Source organism: Balaenoptera physalus (assembly GCF_965194825.1).
Source record: "Balaenoptera physalus genome assembly, chromosome: X".
NCBI lineage: Eukaryota > Metazoa > Chordata > Mammalia > Artiodactyla > Balaenopteridae > Balaenoptera > Balaenoptera physalus.
In genome coordinates this window covers 902,997-925,981 of record NC_138903.1, presented here as the reverse complement: position 1 = coordinate 925,981, position 22,985 = coordinate 902,997, and the positions used below count along the sequence as shown (strand labels likewise).

The following is a 22,985-nucleotide window of genomic DNA, read 5'->3' as shown; positions in this document are numbered from 1 at the left end:
ATGCCAGCTCCCCCGTCCCCTTTCCCCCAGGAAAGGGCCCGGGGGAGGGTCAGGGGGTGGGCGCAGGTGTGGGGACCATGGGGGTGGGTTCACTGCCGGGGGGGCCCCAGATTACTGCCCCTGTCGCTTTATGGACCCGTGTCTGGCCCGGAGGGAGAGGCAGGGGAGTCAGGGTGGAGGGAGGGGCTTCACGAGCCCCTCTTCCCTCGTAAGGAGGTCTCAGCAGTGGCGCCGGGGAAGACCTGGGCCGAGGACCTACATGAATGGACATCCGAGGGCCGGGGCTGCAGGTGGCAGCAGAGCACAGCCAGGGGCCTGGGTCCTTGGCAGCGATCCCCCCCCCTCAGAGAGCCTGCTGGCGGCCATGCGCCAGGCCTGGGGTGGGGGGCAGCTCCCTGAGTGCCCGCCAGGTGCCCCTCGCCACGTCCCAGGGCGGGACCGAGGGGTCACTTGGGATCTGGGCCCGGACGCCCCAGGGCACAGCCACCCGGGTCCAAGGTTGGCGGGTTCCCCTGCAGGGGTCCTGGCTGCAGGTCTGCTGACCCCGGGAAGGTCAACGTCGCTGCATCTTCTCTCCCCTCCTCCCCCCCTCCCCCCGCTGTGCTTCCCCACCCCAGGGACAAGGCTGGCGGCTACGGGATCCAGGCGCTGGGCGGGATGCTGGTGGAGAACGTGCACGGGGACTTCCTCAACGTCGTGGGCTTCCCCCTGAACCACTTCTGCAAGGAGCTGGCACGCCTGTACTACCCGCCCCGCCCCGAGGGCCTGCGGCGGGTCAAGCGCGACTCCATCCCCGCCGTCGACACCTTCGAGAATCTCAGTGACACGGAGGGAGGTGGCTCGGACCCAGGTCCGAGCGCCGAGGGCGGCCGTGGTGGCGAGGAGGCGGACGGAGACCGGTCACAGGCTCCCGGCGCGCTGGATGCAGCCCTTAACGGGGCGGACAGCCGGCCCCCGTTCCCCACGGGCCTCCTGGAGCTGATGGACGGCTTCAAAGCATCCAAGGTACTTGTGTGATTCATGACCACGTGACCCCAACACAGGGGAGCCTAAAACCGCAGGCATCCATCCTCCCCCATCCCGGGGACCACAGCTCAAGGTGTCCCAGGGCCGCGCTCCCTCCAGAGGCTCCGGGGAGGGTCCTTCCCGCCTCTTCCAGCTTCTGGGGGCACCAGGCGTCCCTGGGCTTGTGGCCGCCTCCCTCCCGTCTCTGCCTCCGTCTTCATGTGGCTTCTCTTCTGTGTCTGGGTCTCTCCTCTTCTGTCTCTTAGAAGGACCCTGTCATTGGATGTAGGGCCACCCTCCTCCAGGGGGACCTTATCTCAGACCTTTCAATTCCTCACCTCTGCAGAGACCCCGTTTCCACATAAGGTCTCATTCCCATATTTGGGGGATCAGGGCATGCACATATCCTTTTGGGGCCACTGTCGAGCCCATAACTGTGGTCTGTGCCTGGAGGGGGCAGGGCGGGGTCTGTGCGGGTGTTTGAAGGTGAGCAGGGCTCACGTGACCCCAGCGAGGGGCCCACACTATGTCCCCAGCCCAGGGAGGTGGGGCTGGAATGCCGGCCGTGCGGCCGCCTCTGGGACCCTGCAGCCCTGCTGGCCGGGCGGCAGGTGGGTTGTGGCCCCCAGGACACCAGCTGCCTGCAGGGCAGACCAGGTCAGGGTGTGCGTCCTCGTCGTCCTGTGGCCTCGGGATCCCGGGCCGCCGTCCCAGCCAGAGGGTGTCCTGGGCAGGGGAGGGGGCAGCACTGGGCCAGCTCGATGCTTCCTGGAACCAGCAGGTACCTTTGGCCACAGGCTGCCCTGTGCCCACGTGCAAGGCCGCTGTGCGCAGGTGTTTCAGGGAAGCCCCAGGCCCGGGGCCCGACGGGGAGTGGGCTGGGCAGCGGCCCACCCAGTTGGCCTCCACCATCTCTCTGGCTCTTGTGGACGCACTTGTGCGCCCGCCCGGCTGTGACACATGGCCCGGCCCTCCCCCTCCCCCACCAGACCCTCTCCTGCAGCTCTGGACTCCTGGGGGTTGGAGCAGGGGGCAGGCTTGCTCGTGCTGGGGCCCTGCAGGAGCCGCCTCAGTGGCTCGTGGCGAGACAGGACACTGGCTGGGGAAGGACTGGGGGCCTGACCTTCCCCCCTCCACCCCGGCCACCCTCCTGTCACCTCCTCCTCAGGAGAGGGGACCTGTGTGCCTAGGACGGAAGGTGGTTATGCTGCGTGTAGGTCAGATTCTGTGATCCGCCTGGAGATGCTGGTGCAGACGCGCTGCTGCAGCCCGTCAGGCTGGCACTCGGTGGAGGTGTGCTGTGCTTCCATGGTCTGTTGATCTAGCATCTGTCCATCCATCCGTCTGTCCATTTCATTTGTCTGTCATCTATCTCATCAATCTATATATACTGTCATTATTGTCTGTGTACCTATCATCTGTCCATCCGCCCACTGATCTAGGTATAATCTATATCCGTCGTCTATGTATGTCTATTGTTTACCTATATCTATTGTTATTATCATCTGTCTACCTTCTGTCCATCCATTCATCCATCCGTCTCCCTACCTATCATTTATCTATCCACCAATCTATCAATCATCTATCCATCTATGTATCATCTATGTCTATATCTATCATCTATCTATACGTATCATTTATCTATATATATATATCTATCATTATCTATCTTCTCGCTATCCCCATTAATCTAGCTATCATTTACCTATCTATATCTATCTGTTATCTATATTTATCTATCTACATCATCAATGTATGTATACCTATGGTTATCTATCTATATAACTACTATCATCTGTCTATCCCTCCCTCCACTTATCTGTGTATAATTTATATTTGTTATCTCTCTATATCTGTTATTATCATCTATCTTCTCTCCATTGTTCATCCATCCATTTTCCTATCATTTGTCTGTCTCTATCTCTATTTACCTATTTATCTGTCATCTGTCTATCCACCTGCTTATCTGTCATGTCTGTCTGTATCTATCGTCTGTGTCTATTATTATTCCTATGCACATATCCACCCATTTATATATCATCTCTATCTACCTCTATACATCATCTGCATGTCTGTTATTATCACCTGCCTACCTGTCTATCCCTCCCTCCACCCATTTACCTATCTGTCACCTGTCTGTATCTGTCACCTATCTACATACCTCGCCGTCTGTCCATCCACCCTCGCGTGACACGGGTCTCCTTACAAAGGTCTCCCAATGGCTGACCATGCCGACCAAGCCAGGGTCTGTCGGGGGTCTTGGAGCAAGTGTCACCCACGCCCCGCCCCAGGGCAGTCACGGTAGTTCTGGACGCAGCTCAGGTCGGGCCCTTCCCCGAAGCGCCCCTTTACCTGCCCCTGGAGGTGTCTGCGTTACGAGGTGAGAGCTCCAGGGAGGTTTACAGTGTCACGTGAGGGTGTGTCCTGAGCAGCGTGGAGCGGCCGTGGCCCGCGCAGAGGCCCCGTCTCCACGTGGTCTCATCCTGAGGTCCTGGGACTTGGGGCGTTGGCGTAGGAACCTTGGGGGGCACCACGCAGCCCCTGGCAGCAGTGCTTTGGTCTTTCTCCGCTGGGACGGTTTCTCTGCTTGGTGTTCATCGACTTGGTCTTACCTGGAGCAAACCTTGTACACCCTGGAGCCACGACCCACTCTCCTCTGCAGAAGTTTCCCTTGAGCTCGATGTTTTCGACCGTCCTGCCCTCCCTCTTTGGAGCCCCTGGGAATATAGAGCAATTGATAAGTCACGTTGTATGTCCCACTGTAACTGTTCTTCGCGGACAGGTCCTGTTCACGGCTTGCAAGCTCAAACTGTTTGATGTGTTGAAAGACCAAGGCCCCCTGAAGGCCGTGGATGTCGCCCGCAAACTCGACGCCTGCGCGGGGGGGACCGAGCAGCTGCTGGATGTCTGCGCGGCCCTGGGGTTACTGGAGAAGACGCGCAGAGGTGAGGGGCTCGCAGGGTGTCTTCCCAGCAGCTCTGCCTGCGAGACCAAGTCACCAAGTGACAGCGGCTTCTGAGCCGAGGCGGGGAGCACAGACCATCATCCATCACCCCTCTGCCCCAGGAATGCCCCAGAGGGTCAGGAGCAGAGGGTGGGCGGAAGGAGGAAACGCGCGTGTGTGTGTGTGTGTGCGTGTGTGTGTGTGTGTGTGTGTGTGTGTGAGGAGACAGACTTCTTTATGGGCTCAGAGGGCCTGTATCAGCCAGGGTTCTCGAGAGAGACAGCCCATAGGGTATGAATGTGTGCACAGCATAAGATATCTGTTTATTCTTACTTATGTGTTTAGATAGGCAGACAGATGAGGTGGATGGATGGACAGATAGATAGCGATTGATAATAGAGGTGATAGATAGGTACATGGATGGATAGATAGATGATAGATAAACAGATGATACGTGGATGGGTGAATGAACAAATAGGTAATAGATGGGTGGACGGATAAATGACGGATAGATGGATTGTTTGGTTGATAGGTGGGTGCATAGATATGTAGATAGATAAGCAGATAGATGGATGAAGAGGTAGAGGATAGAAAGATAGCTAGGTTGATAGGTGATACATAAATAGAGGACAGGTGGATGGATAAATAAATGGATGGATGGATAGATAATAGGATAAGTAGATGGATAAGATGATGGATGGATGGGTGGGTGGATAAATAGGTACTAGATAGATTGATAGATCAATAGATATAAATTGATAATAGAGATGATAGATAATAGATGGGTGGATAGATAGATAAATGATAGATGAATAGATAATAGATGGGTGGATGGATAAATAATAGATGAATAGACAGATGATAAAAAGATAGATAATAGATATGATCGATACATACATAGATACATACACAAATGCTAGATGATAAGTAAATAAATAGATACATAGATGGATACATGATGATGAAGATAGATGATTAATAGATGAGAGAGATACATGGAGATGATTGATAGGTTATAGATGCATAGGTAGATAGATTGATTGATGGGTGGATACTTAGGTATGTAAATAGGTAAGTAGATGGATGAACAGGTAGCTGATAGAGATAGATAATAGAATAGATATGATGCATGCGTAGATCAATGATAGATGATAGAGATAGATAGATAATAGAATAGATATGATGGATGCCTAGATCAATGATCGATAGATGATAGAAAGACAGATAGATGATAGAAAATACATGATAGATGGAGGGATGGATGAATAGATAATAGATGGGTGGATGGGTAAATGACAGATGAATAGAGAGATGATAAAAAGATCATTGATAGGCAAATAGGTACATGTATACTTGCACAGGTGATAGATGGTAAATGGATAGGTGGATGGTAGATGGGTGAATAGGTGATGTTGAAGATAGAGGGTTACTAGACGAGAGAGATACATGTAGATGACTGATAGGTAATAGATGGGTAGGTAGATACATAGATAGACAGACAAAACGAAGTAGATGGCAGACGAGGTAAACGGACGGACGAAGGGTGACAGTGTGGGTTTGCTGGGTGCACAGAGCTCTGGAGGGTGTTCTCAGACCATCTGGTCCTTGAGCAGGTGGAGAGAGGCAGGGGCTCAGGAGACCCCAGAGCAGGAGACACAGCGTCGCTTCTGTGGTGAGGAGGGAAGCAGGGTGCTGGCGGAAGCCCCCCAGAGCTGCCCCTCATACGAGAGGCGGACAAGTACACGCTAAAGATTTGGGTCACAGGATGCAGAACTTCCCCCCCAGCCAGAGCACCTTAGTAACGTTCTCCTCCATTTTTTTCTTTTTTAAATAAATTTATTTATTTATGTTTGGCTGCATTGGGTCTTTGTTGCTGCCTGGAGGCTTTCTCTAGTTGCAGCGAGCGGGGGATACTCTTCATTGTGGTGCGCGGGCTTCCGATCGCGGTGGCTTCTCTCGTTGCGGAGCACGGGCTCTAGGTGCGCGGGCTTCAGTAGTTGTGGCATGTGGGCTCAGTAGCTGTGGCTCGCGGGCTGTAGAGCGCAGGCTCAGTAGTTGTGGTGCATGGGCTTAGTCGCTCCGTGGCATGTGGGATCTTCCCGGACCAGGACTCGAACCCGTGTCCCCTGCATTGGCCGGCAGATTCTTAACCACTACGCCACCAGGGAAGCCCCTCTCCTCAACTGAAAATAATGACCAAATGTGGAGAAAGGGTCTGAGGTCCGGGCTTTCAATTCCTGCTACCTGAGGAGTGTCTTAGAAGTCTTTGAGTGCACCTCAAACCAACACAACATTGCTCATCAACTATACTCCCATATAAAATAAAAAGTTTTTAAAAAATGTATATTTATATAATTAAAGATAACAGTCTTTAAAAAAACGTGTGAGGACTTCCCTGGCGGTTCAGTGGTTAAGGCTCCGCGCTTCCACTGCAGGGGGCCTGGGTTCCACCGCTAACTAAGATCCCGCGTGCCGTGCGGTGCCGCCACAAAAAAGAAAAAGAAAATTAAGCAACAATAAAAATTCAGTTTCTAAAACAAAGGCAACATGTAAAGTGCCGAATGGGGCTTCCCTGGTGGTGCAGTCGTTAAGAATCTACCTGCCGATGCAGGGGACACGGGTTCAAGCCCTGGTCCGGGAGGATCCCACATGCTGCGGAGCCACTAAGCCCACGTGCCACAACTACTGAGCCTGCGTTCTAGAGCCCGCGAGCCACAACTACTGAGCCCACGTGCCACAACTCCTGAAGCCCACGTGCTGCAACTCCTGAAGCCCGTGCGCCTAGAGCCCGTGCTCCACAACAAGAGAAGCCACCACAATGAGAAGCCCGCGCACCGCAACAAAGAGCAGCCCCCGCTCGCCGCAACTAGAGAAAGCCCGCGCACAGCAACAAAGACCCAACGCAGCCAAAAATAAATATAATTAATTAATTAAAAAAATAAAGTGCCGAATGGACAGTTAGTTTCAATAAGCTTCTTAAAAGTTCAGAAAAGGAAAACCGTAGACCCCATGCCGTTCTTTCCGTCCGATGACCGGTGTTACGTGGGGCTGTGGAGGTACAGGGGGTCTCAGCTGCCGTCCCCTCTGCCTGCAGCCTCCGATTCTGCAGGTGGGGGTGTCCCGGCAGGGCCCCTGGGGGCCGGGCCGGATGGACAGCCCGCCGGGAAGTGGGAGGAGAGCGGGCTGCCCCGCACCACTCAGGGCTCCGGAGAGGCAGACCCCGCGGGATACGGACGGGCTGGTTGCGAGCAGTTGCTGTCTGTGCCTTTGGGCTCCGGCGCGTCTGAACCCCTCCGGCTGGCCGCTCGGTGCTTGTCTGCTCTCGAGGCCTTCAGCTGACGGGGTGAGACCCACCCACGTTACCTAGCGCCACCTCCTTCACCCAAAGTCCGCCGACTTGGAGGTGCCAAGCACGTGACCAAACCGCGCCCTCTCCCCGATGGGGACGTCTCACTGGGGACTGTAGCCTGGCCAAGTGACCGTCCCGGGGGCTTGGAGGGTCACCTCGAGGAAGAGCAGCATCCTTGCGTCCTTGCCTCTGGGCGTCCGTGCGCTTGGCACTTAGCCGGAGAGACGATGCTTGTGCTGACATCCCGGTGACGCTGGGCGGTGGCTCGCCCCGCGGTCAGCTGAGCCGGCACACGACGCCTGTCCTTTCAGGTTACAGCAACACGGCGGTGGCGACCCTGCACCTGGTGTCAGACGGCGAACACTCTCTCCTGGGCCTGGCCGAGTACAATGACGCCCACGTCTGGGGCGTCTTCACACGCCTGGGCCTGGCCGTGCGGGAGGGGGCGGGCCAGGCCCGCGGGGCTCTGGGGGTGACGGAGGAGGAGGAGCAGCTGTCCCAGGTACTGTAAGCCCGTGTTCCTCTCACGTCCCGTCGGTGCTGCTGAGGGACCAGTGGGCACGGAAACGTCTCAGATTCGGGACGGTCGGAATCGGTTGGGAATCCCAGCGGGAGGCTGCAGATGGGGAACGGTGGGGACGCCGTGGTGGGGAGGGTGCGGCTGGCTGGTCACAGCTTCTGAAAGGAGGGTTTTTCTAGGAAGGGGCTGCCTTGAATCAAGGCACCGTGTTTCCTACGTGGAGTTGAATTGCACAGACTTCTGCTTCTCAGCTCAGTGCAGGGTGTGCAAAGGGCTTCCCGGCCCTTCCCCCGCCCCCTGGCACCCACGACCCCTGTTCACTGTTGTGTGGGAGGGAAGGGGTCTCAGAGGGTCTTGGCTGATCTTGGAGGGTCTCAGAGGGTCTTGGGTGGTATCTGAGGGTCTTGGGGGGTCTCGGAGGGTCTTGGAGGGTCTCAGAGGGTCTTGGAAGATCTTGGGTGGTCTTGGAGGGTCTCGAGGGGTCATAGAGGACAGTGTCCTGGGAGATGCCGAGGTCCCCAGGCCCCAAATCTGGGTGAAATGGCAGCACCACCATCCGTGGCCTCAGGCAAACGACTCTGGCCCCCGCGGCCCCTGTCTGCACCCGCCCCCCCCCCCCCCCCCGCCCCTTGGGATTTGGGCTGACTCCCTGCCCATCCCTCTCCTCCTGCCCACCCTCCGGAGCCCTAAGAGGGTCAGGCCCAGGTGGGTCCCCTGCACGCTGTCCTGCCGGCCTCCTTCTCTGACCCAGGGACTCATTCCCTCCCGCCTGGGTGGGGCCCGAGCACACATGGACCCCACCGGGGAGCTGGGCAGGGAGCCCTGGTCTCTGTAAACGATCAGATCAGATCATCCTCAGTGAGATGACAGCTGAGGGGGCAGGGGGTCGATACCCCCTAAGTCCTCCTGGTTTGGTCCAGTGAGACCCGAATGGGGAGTCGGCAGTCTCCCGGGAGGAGACCCTCTGCAAACTGGAAATCAGACCCTGAGGGTGCGCCGTGTCAGGATTCAGCGGAGCTGCCCTTCTGGCAGCACTCCAGCCTCGCCGCCGAGCTGGACACAGTTCAGACCAGTGCCCCCTCCCAGCCTGCTCTACCCCGGACCCCTCCCCGCCCTGCTCTACCCCGGACCCCTCCCCAGCCTGCTCTACCCCGGACCCCTCGCGCCCTGCTCTACCCCGGACTCCTCCCCGCCCTCCTCTACCCCGGACTCCTCCCCGCCCTGCTCTACCCCGGACTCCTCCCCGCCCTGCTCTACCCCGACCCCTCCCCACCCTGCTCTACCCCAGACCCCTCTCCATGATCCCTCCTAAGCTCCCCACCCACACAAATGCCAGGTGGAACCTCATCCCGGGTGCAGGACGGGCTGGGCTCCGGGTGGGTCTCCTCAGACCCTGCTTCCACCACCAGAGCAGGGAGATGACGCTGCAGTTCATGAGGGCCATGCACAGCCTCAGCAAGCTGACCGCCCACCACGTGGCCACGGCCTTCGACCTGTCCCGATTCACCTCTGCCTGCGACCTGGGAGGTACATTCACCCCCTCCAGGAGTCGGGTGCAAAGGGCTACATGCGTTTCTTCTCTCGTATTAAATCTAGGGCACCTTACCTGCTAATAAGAATTGCAGAATGGGTTTATCTCTACAAACCATCTGGGGACCTAAATATATCCAGGGTGGGTGCGGGGGCTTGGGCTGATATTCCCAAGTGCTAGGAGGTCCCAGGGATGGCCCAGGACCCCTGTAGAGGTTATGGGACCCTTCCTGGTGGCTGCCAAGTAGGGGAGGGGCCGTGAAGCCCATCTGCTGCCATCGCATCAGGTATTATGCCACACACACCCTCCACCCCATCCCAGAAAATCCTTTCCTCAGGACAGTGGATGGAGGAGGAGTAGATGCCCTGCCCAAGGGGTGTAGTGGGATTAGTGTCCTAGGAGGGCTCCTGAGCTGCCAGCTTGCATTTCCCCACCCTCTGCACACCTTTCCTCCTGGTGGCCCAGAGTGGCTGCTGTGGCACCAGCCATTGCGTCTGCATTCCCGCAGCAGAAAGGGGCAGGGAAGAGTACAACTCCCTAGAGCTTTGCTGTCAGGATTCCCCACGAGTCTGTGCCCACCCCACTCACCTGCTCTGGGCCAGCACCCGCCCATGAGGCCCTGACTTTGAGACACCAGTGATCTCCCCACTGGCTGACCTCATTTCGGGGCACAAGCCTCAGGCCACATCTGAGAGCATCGTTTTGGTTTTGCCAGAGCTGAACTCTGGAGACACTGCAAGGGTTTCGTACACGCCAGGAGGGTCCAGAGTCTGCCTTTGCTTCTCACAGGCTGCACGGGCATCCTGGCCCACGAGCTCGCCCGAGAGTACCCGCATCTGCAGGTGACTGTGTTTGACCTCCCAGAGGTCATTGAGCTCTCTGGGGGCTTTCAGCGTGGCGGACGACAGACAGAGCGGATCCGCTTTGTGCCAGGTCAGTGTGGCTTCATGTCCGCCGGGTGTCAGCATTTAGGTGACCTTATTTATCTCGTATACAGAGCGGGTGTGTGGGTCTGTATGTGTCGGTATATGTGAGTGTGTCTGTGTCTGTGTGTGTATCCATCTTTCTCTGTGTTTCTGTCTGTATGTCTGAGTGTGTGTGTTTTTGTTTGTGTGTTTCTGTATCTGTGGGTATGTATCTGGGTCTGTGTGTGTGTATGTGTATATACGCACGTTTCTGTGTGTTTCTGTGTCTGTATGTGTGGATCTGTGTGTTTCTGTGTGTCTATGTACATGTATATGTATGTATCCGTGTGTTTGTGTATGTATCCATGTTCCTGTGTCTGAATGTTTATACCTGTGTATGTGTATATCTGTGTGTATTCTCTGTGTGTCTGTATGTGTCTTATATCCATGTTTCTGTGTGTCTGTGTGTGCATATATACTGGTGTATCTGTGTGTCTGTGTATCTCAGTGTCTCTGTGTGTCTCTATACATGTATGTATCTGTGTGTTGATGTGTCTCTATATGCGTATGTGTCTGTGTGTGTGCATCTCGGTGTGTGTGTGCACGTCTGCACACGGGCGCATCTGCAAACCCCAAGAACAGGAGTTTGAAGTTCTCAGCGAGGGCAGTAGCCGGGCGGGAGGGCAGGTGGGGATGGGCACGGGCCAAGATTGGCGTCTGCAGATGTCGACCAGCGACCCAAGCCTCACAGGGAAGTGACGTGGGGGCTACAGCAGGAAGGCCTTGGGGTGGATGTGAGGAAGGAATTCCCGGCGGGACCGGATTGAAGGGAAACTCTTGACACCTGGTGACTCATCCACACTGTGGCCCTGAGGGTGGATGTGCTAGAGGGACCTGTGCCCCACGACCGCCTGATACTTTCCTACTTAAAAAAAAGAACCAGTCACCCTGCTGTGGACTGAATTGTGTCCCCAAGTGCCTATGTTGAAGCCCCACCCCCAGTGTGACTCCTATCTGGAGGTAATTAAGGTGAAGGAGGTCACAAGGGTGGAGTCCTAATCCAGCAAGACCGCGTCCTTAGAAGGGACACCAGGAACATCTATCTATGTATCTATCGTTTATCCATCATCTATCTATCTATGTATGTACCGTTTATCTATCATCTATCCATCCATCATCTATCTATCTATGTATCGTTTATCTATCTCTTTATCATCTATCCATCCATCCACTTATTTGTCTATCAGTGTATCTATCTATCCATATCTATCCATCTATCCATCCATCTATCATCTATCTATCTGTGTATGTAACATTTATCATCTATCCATCCATCCTCTGTGTATCGTTTATCTATCTCTCTATCATCTATCCATCCATCCACTTATTCATCTATCAGTGTATCTATGTGTCCATCCATATCTATCTATCCATCCATCTATCATCTATCTATCTGTCCATGCATTATATCTACCATCTAGCTATCTATCCATCCATTCATCCATTTATTCATCTACCATCTATGTAACTATCAATGTAGCTATCTATCATATCTATCTTTTATCTACCTGTCTTTATATCAATCATCTATCATTTATCTATATATCTATCATCTATTATTTATCATCTATCCATCCATCCACCTATCATTTATCTGTCCTATCTATCCTATTTATCTAATATCTATTATCTGTCTATATCATCTATGTATCCATCCATCATATCTATTCTATTATCTATCATCTATTTATCTATCACGTCTATATCTATGTATCTCTTCATCCATCCGTCATATCTGTTATCAATCTAGGTATCATCTATGTATCTATCATTTATCTATTATCTATACCTATCTATTCAATATTTATCAATCTATCATTTATCTACCTCTCTGTCTTTATATCAATCATATATCTATCATCTGTCTACCTACTATTTATCATCTGTCTCTCCATCCATCCATTCACCTATCATTTATCTGTTCTATGTATGTACGTATCTATCTATCTCTCTATCATCTGTGTCTCCCCACTGTGAGGACACAACGAGTAGACCACTACCTACAAGCCTAGAAGAGGGTCTTCACCGGGAACTGACCCTGCCAACACCTTGATCTCGGATGTCCAGCCTCCAGACCGTGAGAAATCAACGTGCGTTGTTGAAGCCCCTGTCGGTGGGACTTTGTTGCCTCTGCCTGAGCTGACAGAGACACACCCTAAAGCTTCAAATCTAGGAGCAGCACGACGGAAGCTGTGCTACTGATTCACCATATATAGGAAAGAGAACCACCAACGCAAAAAAAAAAGAAAAAAGAAAAGAGGCGGCGCATATTGTCCATCTCTGTGCAGCTGTCTGGGGCCACCCCTTGTAGACTTGTCTGCACCCCCGTGTTTACTCTCCCTTCATGCCAATTCGAAATGTTTTCTTTCTTGTTTTGTGTGTGTAAATGTGAGCTACATCTAATCCACTGTGGAACGAGGCAGGGTTAGGAGTAACAAATAGCAAAGGTGTCTGTGTCCACAGTTAGAGATACACATTTGGTAGCTGCAGGGACAAATGACCCCAAAGTGGGGGCTTAAAATGACCCGAATCCATCCTCCCCCAGTTCTGGGGACCAGACGTCTGAGGTCAAGGTGTCCCAGGGCCACGCTCCCTCCAGAGGCTCCAGGGGAGGGTCCTTCCCGCCTCTTCCAGCTTCTGGGGGCTCCAGGCGTCCCTGGGCTTGTGGCCGCATCCCTCCCGTCTCTGCCTCTGTCTTCCCGGGGCTTCTCCTCTGTGTCTGTGTCTCTCCTCTTCTGTGTCTTAGAAGGACCCTGTCATTGGATGTAGGGCCACCCTCCTCCAGGAGGAGCTCATCTCCGAGCCTTCCCTTCATTTCAACCGCAGAGACCCTGTCTCCGGAGGGCCCGTCCCCAGGTCAGCCCTCGAACGTCTCTTTCTTGGAGAACACAGACGTCCCCACCGCAGGCAGTGTCTCTTTCGGTTTCATTCCTTGTAGAACGTGGTGCAACTCCTTTCCGTCGGGTGCAGGCCCAGTTCCTGTGGCCCTAACGGCTCAATCCCATTTGTTTTAAAACCAGGTGACTTTTTCAAAGACAACCTCCCAGAAGCAGATCTGTACGTTCTTTCCAGAATTCTGCAGGACTGGCCGGATGACAGACTCCACAAGTTACTGAGCCGGATCTCGAGCAGCTGCAAACCAGGTCAGACCACATCAGGCACTTGCCTTTTGTAACACATAAAGACAGTTTCCAATTTAAAAAAAGAGTACATGTTATAGAGGAAGCTCCCCGTCCTCCAGCCCGCCATCTGGTGCTCAGTTTACCGGCTCCCCGAGGACGTACCTCATTCTCGGGTGTCAGTGATGCGTTTCTGAACTTTCTGGCGCCAGCGTCTGGGGTCTCGGGCTCATGGACGCCCCCTGCGGCCGTGTCCTTCCCCGGGCCCCGCTGGGCTCAGGGTCTCCCTCCTCCGATGATGATGATTTTCCGGGCTGCTCTGTGGTACCCAGCCTGTCCCCACGGCGCTCAGGGCCAACGTGGGTCATCGGGCTCGTGGAGTCGAGGGGACCAAGCCGCCCGGGCCCCTCCCTGCGTCCCCACGTCCAGCGGCGCAAGACGAGCTCTCTTTCCACGTCCTGCGACCCTGGCATCTCCTGGGGCACCTCCGCTGCCTCTTCTGTGCGGTTATGGAACAAAATAATCAACAATCCGGGGTCACCTTCAACACCCAAACGCCCCTCCTGTTCTCCAGCTCTCAGGAAAACGACCCCCGTTCCCGATCTCTTATTTCGGACAAAAGCCAGAATGAGGGCTGAGTCCACGTGGGCGGTGTTGCAGGAAGTGACCGTGTGGCCGCCGTCCTGGGGCCCCGTCTCCTGTAGCCGTGACCTGTTCCCAGGACCCGTGCGGCTTAGTACGACTGCAGCCCCTCCCCTGGGGTCTGAGCCCTGCAAGCTGCGACGGGCACCTCCACCTGGGGTACCCAAAGGGCCGTTTCTTTTTTTTTTTTTTTTAGTTAAATTTATGTATTCTTTTTTTAGAGTATAGTTGCTTTACAATGTTGTGTTAGTTTCTGCTGTACAGCAAAGTGAATCAGTTATATGTATACATATATCCCCTCTTTTATTTTATTTATATATATATTTTTTGGCTGCATCACGCGGCAAGCGGGATCCTAGTTCCCCATCCAGGGATCAAACCCGCACCCCCTGCATTGGACGCGTGGAGCCCTAACCACTGGGCCGCCAGGGAAACGCCTAGGAAAATATGAAGAAAAGCGCGGAAGGTTAAGTACATTCTTTAAATGAGCCGGTTTCAGTCCCCAAGACAACCGTGTAGTTGAGGCGTTCTTGTTGGTCCCTGTAGCACGATGAAGACGGTCCCCCCCAAAATTCACGTCCACCTAGAATCTTGTTTGGAAGTAGGGTCTTTGCTGATGTGATGAAGTGAAGGGTCTGAGGTGAGGTCCTCCTGGAGGAGGGTGGCCCTACATCCAATGACAGGGTCCTTCTAAGAGACAGAAGAGGAGAGACACAGACACAGAGGAGAAGCCCCGGGAAGACAGAGGCAGAGACGGGAGGGATGCGGCCACAAGCCCAGGGACGCCTGGAGCCCCCAGAAGCTGGAAGGGGCGGGAAGGACCCTCCCCTGGAGCCTCTGGAGGGAACGCGGCCCTGGGACACCTTGACCTCAGACGTCTGGTCCCCAGAACTGGGGGAGGATGGAGGTCTGTGGTTTTAAGTATTTTGTTCCGGCCGCCCCAGGACACCCACACAGCCTGTGAGATGCCGGTATTCATGTGGTCACAGGGGCATCACACGGACATTCGGGGTGCCCTCCCCAGGAAAGTGGCCCCAGGAGGGCCGGTTCCTGTCTGCTCCCTGCTGCGTCCCCAGCCCGAGACCAGAGCCCCCACGTGATGGATGGAACACGGTTGAGAAGGAAGGAATCGCACAACAGGGGTGCCCCTGGGGGCGGGGCAGGGCCGGGAGATGTGAGAGCTGGATTCTCACCCACCTCAGAGACAGTCACTGAACCTGCGGACAGTCAGTTCGAAGTCGCGTTTATACTGCGAAGGGTTTTTGGGGGCGGGGGTCCATGGGTGTGTTGCAGCTTAGACCTGCTGGCTAGAACTGCTTGTTAGATGTTCAGCACTCCTGCCAGCCAGCTCATACCAAGCTGTCAGCGTGAAATTGGCCGTGGAGGAAATACTTAGAGCTCAGAAATTGGCAGGCACCGGGAACCAGGGCTTCCCTCCACCCCCGTAGCTGGGATTGCAAAGGTTGCCTGCACCCTGGGGACAGTGGGGTCACAGATAAGAATTGAGCGTGACCTCCTGGGAATTCCCTGGCGGTCCAGTGGTTAGGAGTCTGCGCTTTCAGTGCCGAGGGCACGGGTTCAAACCCTGGTCAGGGAAGTAAGATCCTGCCAGCTGCACGGCGAGGCCAAAAAAAAAAAAAAAAGACTTCCTTTAATATAAGGCTTTTGGAGCCCATTGAGTTAATAAGCCCGTGTATCCACGAGTTTGAAAAACATAAAAACTGACAGAGAACAGAGTGAGCATAGCATATGATCCCAGTTCTTTTTATTGAAGTAGAGTTGCTGTACGATGTTACATAAGTTACAGGTGTGCAGTATAGTAATTCGCCATGTTTAAAGCTTACACTCCATTTATAGTTATAAAATATGGGCTCTGTCCCCTGTGTTGTACCAGATATCCTTGCAGCTGATTTTATAACTAACAGTGTGGGGCTATGATCCCCATTTTGTTAACTTCATGTTTACTGAAATGCCTAGAACCCAAATGAGATTTTGCACCAGAATTCTCCCAGTTACCGTCACCGGCGTGCAGAGCTGGGGCGCGTGTGCCACCACCTGCTTTGCGCGTTTTCTGGGGGTCTCCCCAGGTAAGCCAAACAAAAGGAAGAAGCACGCGTAACCTACCTCCTGCCCCTCGGCTTCCTGCCCCTCGGCTTCCTGCCCCTCTGCCTCCTGCCCCTCAGCCTCCTGCCCCTCGGCTTCCTGCCCCTCTGCCTCCTGCCCCTCGGCCTCCTGCCCCTCGGCCTCCTGCCCCTCTGCCTCCTGCCCCTCGGCCTCCTGCCCCTCGGCCTCCTGCCCCTCTGCCTCCTGCCCCTCGGCCTCCTGCCCCTCGGCCTCCTGCCCCTCTGCCTCCTGCCCCTCGGCTTCCTGCCCCTCTGCCTCCTGCCCCTCGGCCTCCTGCCCCTCGGCCTCCTGCCCCTCGGATTATCTTCTCCTGGCTTGGCTCCTCCTCCGTCACAAGCGCTCCTGAAAACACATACGCCGAGAGGTGGGCAGGTACAGGAGTGTGAACACGCACGCGTACTTTCTACTTCCCACGGCTCTCGTGTACGTTGCTCCCAGCGACGTGCAGCTCCACATGCAAACACCACGCTACATAAAACAGAGAACCAACAAGGACCTACTGTACAGCACAGGGAACTCTGCTCTATATACGTACATGTATAACGGAACCACTTGTCTGTACACCTAAAACTAACACGTTGCAAATCAACTATAATTAAAAAAAAAAAAAAAGATAATCTCACTGAACCAATTAAAAGTCAGAAAAAAGAAAAAAAATCCCGCTCCTGGTGCCCTCGTGGCCGGTGGCAGCCCTGTGCCACAGGTCCGCCTGGGACACTGCTGCCAGGGAAGTCCCTGTGCGGTCCCTTACGGCATCAGGGAGGCTGCGGCTGTGTCCCTACACTCAGAACCCCTGCCGTCCGTGTCTTCCTGCAGCGAAGCCCTTCAGTGGGGAGCCCGGGGCCCCCGCAGGCTGGGTCCTGAGACTCCTCCCCCACCCCGTCTCTCTCTGTCTCTGCGTCTCTGGCTCCCCAGGCGGTGGCCTCCTGGTGGCGGAAGCGGCGGTGGAGGAGGAGGGGGCGTCGCGGAGCCCCCGGCTGCGGACCCTGAGCGCCGGGCAGCCCCGGAGCCCCGACGAGCACCGCCGCCTCCTGCAGCGACACGGCTTCCGGGACGTGCGGGTGGCGCGTGCGGGGGACCTGCTGCGCGTGGTCCTGGGCACCCGAGCTGCGCCCTGAGGGTCACCGGGAACCCGGCGGGGCCCAGCGCCCGGCAGTGAAGGGTTCCTGGAGAGCAGGTGTCACCGGACAGATTAAAGGAGGCGGAAAGCACGGCTGTCTCCGCGCGTCTGTGGCGCTCTGGACGCGGGGGACGCGCCCGGTGGTGGGACGCGCGGGCCGGGGGCGGGGGGGCCCCGGGGCCGGCGGGGGATGCGAGGGCCAGGCCAGGTCCCCGGGAGATGTCAGCATCTCCCTCGCTCCCTCTTCGCTGGTGACTAGATCTCGGCGCATCTAGATCCTATTTCCCAGTGCTTCACTCCTATTTTCAGTGCGTTTGTCCTCTGCCCTCCCGGCCGTGTGGACACACCGATCGGTGGATGCCTTCTCTTACGCTCAGGGCGGCGGAACCCGCCTCTGCCCCCGTCCATGGTGAAACCGCGTCCGGGAGCTCACGCGGGGGGAGGTTTACGGGGTCAGGATGCTTGTTTACTGCAAACGTCCTCCAGACACCTGTGTGAGGCCAAGTGTCTCTTAAAGACTAGGCGAGCACAGTGGTGACTGCGTAGCAATGTGTACGTTGTCTGTTACGTGTACACCGTTATCGTTAGAAAACAGTGCCCCGAATGTCACATGGGGTCCTTTCAAACAGGCCCCCTGTTGAGTGTTGACAGTTCACCTGTGCTTTCCAGCTAAAACCACCACAGACTGTTAGATACATAACTTCCAAAAATAGAGACGTATTATTTTCTAGGTGTAAGGATATATTTTAGGGGCTTCCCTGGTGGCGCAGTGGTTAAGAATCCGCCTGCCAACACAGGGGACACGGGTTTGAGCCCTGGTCCGGGAAGATCCCACATGCCATGGAGCAACTAAGCCCATGCGCCACAACTACTGAGCCTGTGCTCTAGAGCCCATGAGCCACAACTACTGAGCCTGTGAGCCACAACTACTGAGCCTGCGCTCTAGAGCCCGTGAGCTACAACGACTGAGCCCGTGAGCCACAACTACTGAAGCCCACGCGCCTAGAGCCCGTGCTCCACAACAAAAGAAGCCACCGCAATGAGAAGCCCGCGCACCGCAACAGAGTAGCTCCCACTCACCACAACTAGAGAAAGCCTGCATGCAGCAACGAAGACCCAACGCAGCCAAAAATAAATAATTTTTTTAAATCCTTTAAAATAAAAGAATATATCATATATTTAGAGCATACAAACTATGTATGTCATATATAAATGTATAAGTATATATTTATAACATAATATCCACACACACACAAATATATAATTTTGGACAGACTCCAATTTAAAGAAAAAAAATCACAAATTGTGTCTCCATGTGAGGCAAAGAGAGAGGAGGGAGGAAATGACACACTGGTTGTAAAGGGAGCTGTGCCATCCCGATGGAGTGCCGGCAGCTCTCCCGAGTGAGAGGGGCAAAGGACAGGGGTCACGGCCCCGCGTCCGTCTGGCCCCGGTGTGGACCTGCAGCCTCAGTGAAACTGCAGCCAGGCTCGCAGGAGTGCAGAGCAGAGCGCCCCGCCCACCCGGGGCCCCTCTGCCTGCCCCGGCCCTTCACCTGGGCAGGGCGGTGCTCGGCCGCTGGCAGGGCCACATCTGCTGCGCGGTTCACCGGGGGCCACTCCCTTCCGCCCCCTTCCTCTCCCGGGAGAAGAGGTGAGTCCCTGCAGGTGACCCTGCCTCAGCCAAGGGCACCGTGTTGCAGCAGGGCTGGGTCCCCAGTGACAAGCGATGGGTACAGGGCATGTGGAACGCCTGCGCTCTGGCCGGTCAGGGAGCCAGCCGTCTTGACACTGGCTTTGCTAGAAGAAACTGCACTTGTAACCGGAGGTGTCAGAGCGCCCGCCACGGCCGGGGGGAGGGGGGTGGTGCCCGACCCCCCCTTAGTCCTGGCTACTGCGCGCACTGCGGGCTGCGGGGCTGCTACAGGCAGGGCTCTGACCCACGGCTGTGCCCGTGAACCAAGGATGCACCCGAGGGACACGCCCAGTTGGAAGAGTCACGGGCAGATGACGTGTGGGAGCAATGAAGGGCCCACGGCTTCCGTATACTGCTCTCTCCTTCCTGTGTTGCAACAGTTTGCAGTAAAAGAAAAAAAGAAAAAGATAAGAAATTAAAAGGTGAGAAGAGAAAATATGACTTACAACCTGTCTCTTCATTTCTTAGAAATACACGCAAAAGCAGGATTTTGGGGGAAGCTGGCGTAAAACAGCGTACGGGTGTGGCTACCCGCACGTGCCTGTGTCTTTAAATCAACAGGGATTTCTAGGCTGGAACTGCCCTGGACCTGACGCCCGCCCTCCGGGTCACCTTCATTCATCCATCCATCCATTCACTCACTCAGGAGATGTCTGAGCGCCCGCTGCAGACCAGGCCTATCCATTCATTCATCCATCCATCCATCCATCCATCCACCCATCCATCCATTCACTCACTCAGGAGATGTCTGAGCGCCCGCTGCAGACCGGGCCTATCCATTCATTCATCCATCCATCTATCCATCCATCCATTCATTCACTCAGGAGATGTCTGAGTGCCCGCTGCAGACCGGGCCTGTCCATTCATTCATCCATCCATCCATCTATCCATCCATCCATGCATTCATTCACTCAGGAGATGTCTGAGCGCCCGCTGCAGACCGGGCCTATCCATCCATTCATCCATCCATCCATCCATCCATGCATTCATTCACTCAGGAGATGTCTGAGCGCCCGCTGCAGACCGGGCCTGTCCATCCATCCATTCACTCACTCAGGAGATGTCTGAGCGCCCGCTGCAGACTGGGCCTGTCCATTCATTCATCCATCCATCCATCCATCCATCCATCCATCCATCCATCCATCCATGCATTCATTCACTCAGGAGATGTCTGAGCGCCCGTTGCAGACCGGGCCTGTCCATTCATTCATCCATCCATCCATCTATCCATCCATCCATGCATTCATTCACTCAGGAGATGTCTTGAGCGTCTGCTGCAGACCGGGCCTGTCCATTCATTCATCCATCCATCCATCTATCCATCCATCCATTCATTCATTCACTCAGGAGATGTCTGAGTGCCCGCTGCAGACCTGGCCGTCCGGACCCATCACTGGGTGACACCTCTGTCCTCTCCACTTGTCTGGGGCGGACGGGGACTGGGCGGAGGGGACGATAAGGATGACACCCGAGACAGCAGCATGTGGCCCCCCCAGGCCCCCCCTGCAGGGTCCCTCCACCAGGCAGGCGCCTTCCCTGAGCAGCCCCCGGCCCCTCACCAGACCAGTTCACTTAAAGGCCTCCCCCCATGCCACCCTCATCCCTTCTGTGACTCATTCTGAACCGTCAGTGGAAACCTGTCATCTTTAAGCCCCTCCTCCACCGCTTTTCGTTAGGCCCCCCGTTTTTCAGATACTCAGCTTCTAAAACTGTCCAGGTCGTAGTAAGACCTTGGGGCAGCGTGAGGAAGGGGGGGCCATACCTCGCCCTCCCCACCCCTGCCCCTGGGGATCCTAGAACATAACCCCTTCCTCTCCCCGCCGCAACCCCACCTCTCAGCCTCCTTTCTCCCTTTCCAATCCCCGGTGCGCAGTCTGCCTCCTTCCCCAAGTACACGGCACTCTTGTGCGTGGTCCTGCCGCCCTCCTGGGTCAGACCCCCTGAAGCACGAAGCCTGGGTCACCCCCGCTCAGCCCCACCCCGACAGATGCACATATGCACTGGTCAGACAGATGGGTCTGCGTCTAAGGCCCACATGAGATGCTTTTTCAAGAAAAACGCGTTCTGAACCCCAGTTAGCAATGAGGGGGGAAAGGTCACATCCATTCATTCCTCCCAACAGCGAGGTGCTGACCTGCGCGGGGGGGCGGGGGGTGGGCGCTGGGAATGCAGGTGGGGCACAGGGAGGGGTGTCCCTTGCCTGGGGGAGGGGAGCGGGTCGCTCAGAGGTTAATCGCTCCCACCGGGGCTGGAGAGGCTCTCCAACAGAAGCGCCTACTTCCAGGGCCTCACAGCCGGAGCCTGCAGGACCAGCTTCGGCTGGCTGGCCCCTGTCGGCCCAGCGGGCAGTGATAACCATCACAGGGTCCCTCCACGCCCAGACAGGTGGCTCCTGCGTACGAATGCAGACAGGAGAGATGCTTTCCTCACCTGGGAGTGCCCAGACGGAGCCAGCACCCTGTCCCTGCCCAGAACCCACAGCCACTCTGTCCTCTACCCCAGAACCCTGCGGTTGCTGCCAGCGGGAGCCGGGCAGGGCCCCCAGATCTGTTCTGTCCCCCAGTCCCGTGAAGCCTCAGAAGGCGCCAGAACATCAAGCCCCCCACACACACCCCCGACACACACACACACACACACAAAGCAATCCTCGCCCAGTGCGTGCCCTGAGCCGCACCACCCTCTGCAGCGGCACCAGCCTCAGGCCCCGCCTCTTACCTGCTTCTCCACGGAGGTCAGGAGAGGGCAGAGCAAGGTCCTGCAAGGACACCGGGGACCTGGGAAACGAATGGCAGGCTCCGGGTGCCCTGGGCTCTGGTGGGCCCGCCCCTGGCATCCATCCACCCAGCGTCACCGGCTGGAGGGGATGCAGGAAAGCCCCTCGTGAAAATATGGGGGGGGGGGGGGGTGGAGCAAAGAGAAAAAAGAGGGAAAGAGAAGAAACAGGCAGGGAGGGAAATAAGAAATGAAAGGACGCATCCTTGCACCAAGAAAAGGATCCTTTCTTGACCTGGGTGCTGAGACACCATAGCACTCACTTTGTGAAAATTCACAGAACGATACACTTACGACTTGTGCCATTTAGTTATAATTCAATAAAAAGTTCACAGCATTTCAAAACACCTAGGTCTCAGGAGACTTCCTGGGGGGAGGGGGACAGATGTACTCCTGCGGGTGGCATGTGTGCCTGCCTGCGTGTGTATGCAGGTGTGCGTGCAGGTGTGCGTGGGCAAGTGTGGACACGTGTCTAGGTATGGGAACGTGGGTGCATGTGTTAGTGAGCGTGTGCGGGTAGCACATGTGCCCCTGTCGCTCTGGGAGCCGCCACGTCGCAGAGCTCGGCCTGGCAGGGGGACCCGAGTCTGAGGCCCACTGGGCCCCGGAAGGGCAGGGCCCAGGGAAAGCGGCCGGGTGGGTGGAGAGGGACCCCCCGGGACCCCCCAGTGCCCGGCGCGCCCAGTGCACCCGGAGTCTCGGGGTCAGGGTCGGGGGACCCCACGGCAGGGCAGGGTCCTCCGGGGGCGCTCCTACGGGCGGAAACGGGGTCTACCGGGCAGGGGACAGGCAAGCCCTCGAGAAACCGGGCCTGGGGGGCTCGGGGCGGCCTCCTACTCCGGCCCTGACCCCGCGAACTGTCGCTCCTCCCGCTGGGCGATCCCTGGGGTCGCGGCCGGGACTCGGGGATCACCGGGACGAACCCAGCGGTCCGAGCATCCGAGGAAGGGGATGCCGGCGCCGGGGCAGGATGAACATCGGGCGTGGGACTCAGCAACCCCCGTCCTTCCCCTTACGCAACCGCCGTCTGTCGCGTCCCCCTGGCCCGGCGTGACCTTCATAAGGTCAAGGCGGCCGCCGCGCCCCCCGGCCCGCAGGGCGCATGGGCGGGGTCCAGCTCCCTACATGCCCCGGGGCGCGGCACGCGGGAAGGGGAGGGACGTGATTGGTGGCACAGCCAATGGGCGCGGCGCTCGAGG

The 22,985-nt window shown here is 56.2% G+C and overlaps 1 protein-coding gene and 2 long non-coding RNA genes across 5 annotated transcripts in view; 2 read left to right on the top strand and 1 right to left on the bottom strand.

The window, feature by feature from the left end:
* The window catches only part of LOC309652443 (putative bifunctional dTTP/UTP pyrophosphatase/methyltransferase protein), a 26,644-nt gene extending 9,234 nt beyond the window's left edge, over nt 1-17,410 (top strand). The window contains exons 7-13 of the mRNA XM_082446235.1: nt 618-1,005; nt 3,788-3,950; nt 7,610-7,800; nt 9,228-9,345; nt 10,139-10,282; nt 13,335-13,457; nt 17,115-17,410. Coding sequence (XP_082302361.1) covers nt 618-1,005; nt 3,788-3,950; nt 7,610-7,800; nt 9,228-9,345; nt 10,139-10,282; nt 13,335-13,457; nt 17,115-17,317 — 1,330 coding nt within the window. The 3' untranslated portion in view covers nt 17,318-17,410. The remainder of the gene's footprint in view (nt 1-617; nt 1,006-3,787; nt 3,951-7,609; nt 7,801-9,227; nt 9,346-10,138; nt 10,283-13,334; nt 13,458-17,114) is intronic.
* Nucleotides 13,932-15,806, top strand: LOC309652475. Its single transcript, XR_014258739.1, has 2 exons — nt 13,932-14,234; nt 14,447-15,806. It is a non-coding gene; the product is annotated as an uncharacterized lncRNA (long non-coding RNA).
* Nucleotides 16,475-22,985, bottom strand: LOC309652465. Of its 3 annotated transcripts, XR_014258719.1 has the most exons (4): nt 21,730-22,985; nt 18,875-19,380; nt 17,712-17,809; nt 16,475-16,667 (listed from the first exon to the last, which is right to left on the bottom strand). It is a non-coding gene; the product is annotated as an uncharacterized lncRNA (long non-coding RNA). The 3 variants fall into 3 exon arrangements; XR_014258718.1 differs by having other exon boundaries at nt 17,712-19,380; XR_014258720.1 differs by lacking the exon at nt 16,475-16,667 and having other exon boundaries at nt 17,536-17,809.